This window comes from Malurus melanocephalus, unplaced genomic scaffold, assembly GCF_030028575.1.
Source record: "Malurus melanocephalus ecotype Western Australia unplaced genomic scaffold, MMel_1.1 scaffold_1404, whole genome shotgun sequence".
In the NCBI taxonomy this organism is placed as follows: Eukaryota; Metazoa; Chordata; class Aves; order Passeriformes; family Maluridae; genus Malurus; species Malurus melanocephalus.
The window spans coordinates 1-5,446 of record NW_026624636.1 but is presented as its reverse complement, the minus strand read 5'-3'; the positions used below and the strand labels follow the sequence as shown (position 1 = coordinate 5,446).

General features: G+C 40.5%; 1 protein-coding gene across 1 annotated transcript in view; it reads right to left on the bottom strand.

The window, feature by feature from the left end:
* Positions 1–4,721, bottom strand: part of ARHGAP39 (Rho GTPase activating protein 39) — a gene marked incomplete at its 5' end in the record, with an annotated part of 41,178 nt that extends 36,457 nt beyond the window's left edge. The window contains one exon of the mRNA XM_057387865.1: positions 4,285–4,721. Within this exon, the coding sequence (XP_057243848.1) occupies positions 4,285–4,721 (437 nt within the window). The remainder of the gene's footprint in view (positions 1–4,284) is intronic.
* Between the last annotated feature and the right edge of the window lie 725 nt (positions 4,722–5,446).

Below are 5,446 nucleotides of genomic sequence, written 5' to 3'. Positions count from 1 at the left end.
CCCCAAAACCACCACATTTTCCCTCAAAATGCTGCATTTTCCTCCAAAATGCCACATTTTCCCACAAGACACCTCATTTTTTCCCCAAAACACATTTTCCCTCAAAACCACGTTTTCCCTCAAAACCACCACATTTTCACTAAAACCACCACATTTTCCCCCAAATCACCATATTTTTTCCCCAAATTACCACATTTTCCCCAAAACACCACATTTTTCTCCCAAAACCACCACATTTTCCCTTAAAAACCACATTTTCTCCCAAAATGCCACATTTTCTCTCAAAACACATTTTCCCCAAAACCATCACATTTTCCCTCAAAACACCACATTTTCCCCCAAACCACCACATTTTTCCCCAAATCACATTTCCCCTCAAAAAAACGTTTTCCCCAAAACCACTGCATTTTCCCTCAAAACCACATTTTCCCCAAAACCATCACATTTTCCCTCTGAACACCGCATTTTCCCCCAAATCACCACATTTTTCCCCAAAACTACCACGTTTTCCCTCAGAAAACCATATTTTCCCTCAAAACCACTACATTTTCCTTCAAACCACCACATTTTCCCTAAAAATGCCACATTTTCCCCCAAAACAACACATTTTCCCCAAAAACATCACATTTTTCCTTTCCATTTTCCACGCCATTTCCCCCATTTTTTCCATTTCCACCCCATTTTCCCCCAAAACATCGCATTTTCCAGGGATGGACACATCCTCCATCCCACGGATCCCATGGATCCTCCATCCCACGGATTCTCCATCCCATGGATATCTTTGCCTAAGCTGGGAAAAAACCTTTTCCTGGTATTTTTCCCACTTTCTCCATGTCTTTTGGAGGATCCAAATTCCCAATATTTCCCCCTCATTCTCATTTTATCACTAATCCAAATCCCTGATATTTTTCCCTATTTCTCATTTTTCCGAGGATCCAACTTCCTGATATTTTTCCCTCTTTCTCCTCATTTTTCTGAGAATCCACCTGAGTGGACACACATTAATAGTCCAGCTGGAAGAACCACCCCTAAAACATTTTTGCCTAAAATGGAAAAACACCTTTTTTTCTGGTATTTTTCTCTCTTTCTCCATTTTTCACTGAGGATCCAACTTCCTGATATTTGCCATTTTTTCGAGGATCCAACTTCCTCATATTTTCCCCTCATTCTCATTTTTCCAAGAATGCAACTTCCTGATATTTTTCCCTCTTTCTCATTTTACCGAAGATCCAACTTCCTCGTATTTTTCCCTGATTCTCATTTTATCAAGATTCCAATTTCCTGATATTTCTCATTTTTCCGAGATCCAATCCCCAATATTTTCCCCCTCTTTTTCCTCATTTCTTTGAGAACCCAACTTCCCGATATTTTTCCCTCTCTCTCATTTTACCAAGGATCCAAATTCATGATATTTCTCATTTTTCCGAGGATCCAACTTCCTGATATTTTTCCATCTTTCTCATTTTATAACGAATCCAACTTCCCGATATTTTTCCTCCTTATTTCCTCATTTTTTTGAAAATCCAACTTCCTGATATTTTCCCCTCCTTCTCATTTTTCCAAGGATCCAACTTCCTGATATTTCTCATTTTTCCAAGGTTACAACTTCATGATATTTTCCCCTCATTCGCATTTTATCAAGAATCCAACTTCCTGATATTTCTCCCTCTTTCTCCCTTTTCCAAGGATCCAAATTCCTGATATTTCTCATTTTATCAAGAATCCAACTTCCCGATATTTCTCACTTTTCCCAGGATCCAACTTCCTGATATTTTTCCCTCTTTCTCCTAATTTCTCAGCCAATCCACCCGAGTGGACACCCATGATTGGTCCAGCCAGAGGAACCACCCCTAAAACATTTTTTGCCTAAAATGGAAAAACACCTTTTTTTTCTGGTATTTTTCCCTCTTTTTCCATCTTTTACCAAGAATCCAACTTCCTCATATTTTTCCCTCTTTGTCACTTTTCCAAGGATCCAAATTCCTGATATTTCTTATTTTATCAAAGATCCAACTTCCTGATATTTTTCCCTATTTCTCATTTTTCCCAGGATCCAACTTCTTGATATTTTCCCTCTTTCTCATTTTTCCAAGGATCAAACTTCTCGATATTTTTCCCTCATTCTCACTTTATCAAGAATCCAACTTCCCGATATTTCTCCCTCATTCTCATTTTATCACATATCCAAATTCCTGATATTTATCCCTTTTTCTCATTTTACCAAAGATCCAACTTCCTGATGTTTTCCCCTCTTTTTCCTTATTTTACAGAGGATCCAAATTCCTGGTATTTTTCCCTCTTTCTCATTTTATCACGAATCCAACTTCCTCATATTTCCCATTTTTCCAAGGATCCAACTTCCTGATATTTTTCCCTCTTTCTCCTCATTTTTCAGAGAATCCTCCTGGGTCGACACCCACAAAGGCTCACGCCAGAGGAACCACCCATAAAATATTTTTGCCTAAAATGGAAAAACACCTTTTCCTGGTATTTTCCCCTCTTTCTCCATGTTTCACTGAGGATCCAACTTCCTGATATTTCTCATTTTTCCGAGGATCCAAATCCCTGATATTTTTCCCTCTTTCTCGCTTTTCCAAAGATCCAAATTCCTGATATTTCTCATTTTTCCAATTTCCTGATATTTTCCCCTCATTCTCATTTTATCACGAATCCAACTTCCTGATATTTTTACCTATTTCTCATTTTTCCAAGAATCCATCTTCCTGATGTTTCCCCCTTTTTTTCCTTATTTTACAGAGGATCCAAATCCCTGATATTTTCCCCTCATTCTCATTTTATCAAGAATCCAACTTTCTGGTATTTCTCATTTTATCAAGAATCCAACTTCCTGATATTTCCCATTTTTCCAAGGATCCAACTTCTCGATATTTTCCCCTCAATCTCATTTTATCAAGAATCCAACTTCCTCATATTTCTCATTTTTCCAAGAATCCAACTTCCTGATATTTCTCATTTTTCCAAGGATACAACTTCCTCATATTTCTCATTTTTCCAAGGATCCAACTTCCCAATATTTTTCCCTATTTCTCATTTTTCCGAGGATCGAAATCCCTGATATTTTTCCCTATTTCTCATTTTTCCAAGAATCCAAATCCCTGATATTTCCCCCTCCTTCTCATTTTTCCGAGGATCCAACTTCCTGATATTTTTCCCTCTTTCTCATTTTTCAGAGGATCCAACTTCCTGATATTTCTCACTTTTCCAAAAATCCAACTTTCTGATATTTTCCCCTCATTCTCATTTTATCAAGAATTCAACTGCCTGATATTTCTCATTTTTCCGAGGATCCAACTTCCCGATATTTCTCATTTTTCCAAGGATCCAACTTGCTGATATTTCCCATTTTTCCAGAGATCCAACTTCTCGATATTTTCCCCTCAATCTCATTTTATCAAGAATCCAACTTCCTGATATTTCTCATTTTTCCCAGGATCCAACTTCCTCATATTTTTCCCTCTTTCTCATTTTACCAAGGATCCAACTTCCTGATACTTCTCATTTTTCCAAGGATCCAACTTCCCAATATTTTTCCCTCTTTCTCGCTTTTCCGAGGATCCAACTTCCCGACATTTCTCATTTTTCCAAGGATACAACTTCCTTCTATTTCTCATTTTATCAAGGATCCAACTTCCTGACATTTCTCATTTTTCCCAGTATCCAACTTCCCAATGTTTTCCCCTCTTTCTCATTTTTCTGAGGATCCAACTTCCTGCTATTTCTCATTTTTCCAAGGATACAACTTCCTGATATTTCTCATTTTATCACGAATCCAACTTCCTGATATTTTTGACTCTTTCTCATTTTATCAAGAATCCAAATTCCTGATATTTCTCATTTTATCAAGAATCCAACTTCCCGATAATTCTCATTTTTCCGAGGATCCAACTTCCTGATATTTTTGACTCTCTCTCATTTTACCAAAGATCCAACTTCCTGATTTTTTGACCAATTTCTCATTTTTCCAAGGATCCATTTTTCCCCTCTTTCTCATCTTTCAGAGGATCCAACTTCCTGATATTTTCCCTTCATTTTCACTTTATCAAGAATTCAAATTCCTGATATTTCTCATTTTTCCAAGTATCCAACTTCCCCATATTTTCCCCTCTTTCTCCTCATTTTCCAGCAACTCCACCTGTGACCACCCATGAACATCCAACTGCAAGAACCACCCTCAATCACCACCACCCCAAACCCACCAGGACGATCCCCCCATTCTTCCCCACCACCAGAATTCCCGAAAAACCCACAAACTCCCTTTTTTACCTCTCCACCTCCTCCTTCACCGTGGAATACTGCCCCGTCTGTCGAATCGATCGCTGCTCCTGCCCTTTTTCTCCRCCCTCCAACTCCTGCTCCAGCGAGGAGCTGGTGCTGCCCTCGCGGCTGACATTGCTGCTCCGCCCGGGGCTGTTCTCCGTCGACGCCCGCGGCGACTCCGTGTTCTGCTTCAGCGTCTGCAGCTTGGCCAGCGGGATGATGTCRCAGTTCTGGGGACGGTGCCACACCGTCCTCTGCGTGGTGGCGTTGTAGTAGTAGAAGCGCGAGGTGTTGGGGTCGAAGAGCTCCCACCATTGGTTCTCGTTGGTGCGTTTGATCCGCACGCCCGACGGAGGGTCCCACACGCACTCGCCCGTCAGGAGGTTGGCGTACATGCGCTCCCGGGTGCGGGGCTCGATGATTTCCACCCATTCCAGCCTGGGGGAAATGGGGAAAAGAGGACAATTTAAAAAAAAACAAAAAAAAATGGTGTTTGAAAGTGAGCCAAGATGTTTGAGGATTCTGTGATTTAATGCGAGTATGGGGTGGAAAAGAGCAGCAGCTCTTGGTCTCCTGAGTCCAAAATTTGATGATTTCCACCCATTCCAGCCTGGGGAAGGACAGGGAAAAGGGGAGAATTAAAAAAAAAAAAGGGTCTTTGAAGGTGACCCAAGACGTTTGAGGTTTCCATAATTTAAAGTGAGCATGGGGTGGAAAAGAGAAACAACTCTTCCTTCCACCCCCATCGAATCTACAGAGCTCAAAACTCGATGAGTTCCACCCATTCCAGCCTGGGGAAATGGGAAAAAGGGAGAATTTAAAAAAAAAAAAAGGTGTTTGAAGGTGACCCAAGACATTTCAGGATTCTGTGGTTTAAAGTGAGTATGGGGTGGAAAGGAGCAGCAGCTCTTCCTTCCATCCCATTGAGTGTCCTGTGCTCAAAATTTGATGATTTCCACCCATTCCAGCCTGGGGAATGGAAAAAGGGGAGAATTTAAAAAAAAAATGGTGTTTGAAGGTGACCCAAGACGTTTGAGGATTCTGTGGTTTAAAGTGAATGTGGGGTGGAAAAGAGAAACAACTCTCTTCTAACTCATTGAGTTCCAGGGTCCAAAATTTGATGATTTCCACCCATTCCAGCCTGGGAAAATGGGAAAAGGGGAGAATT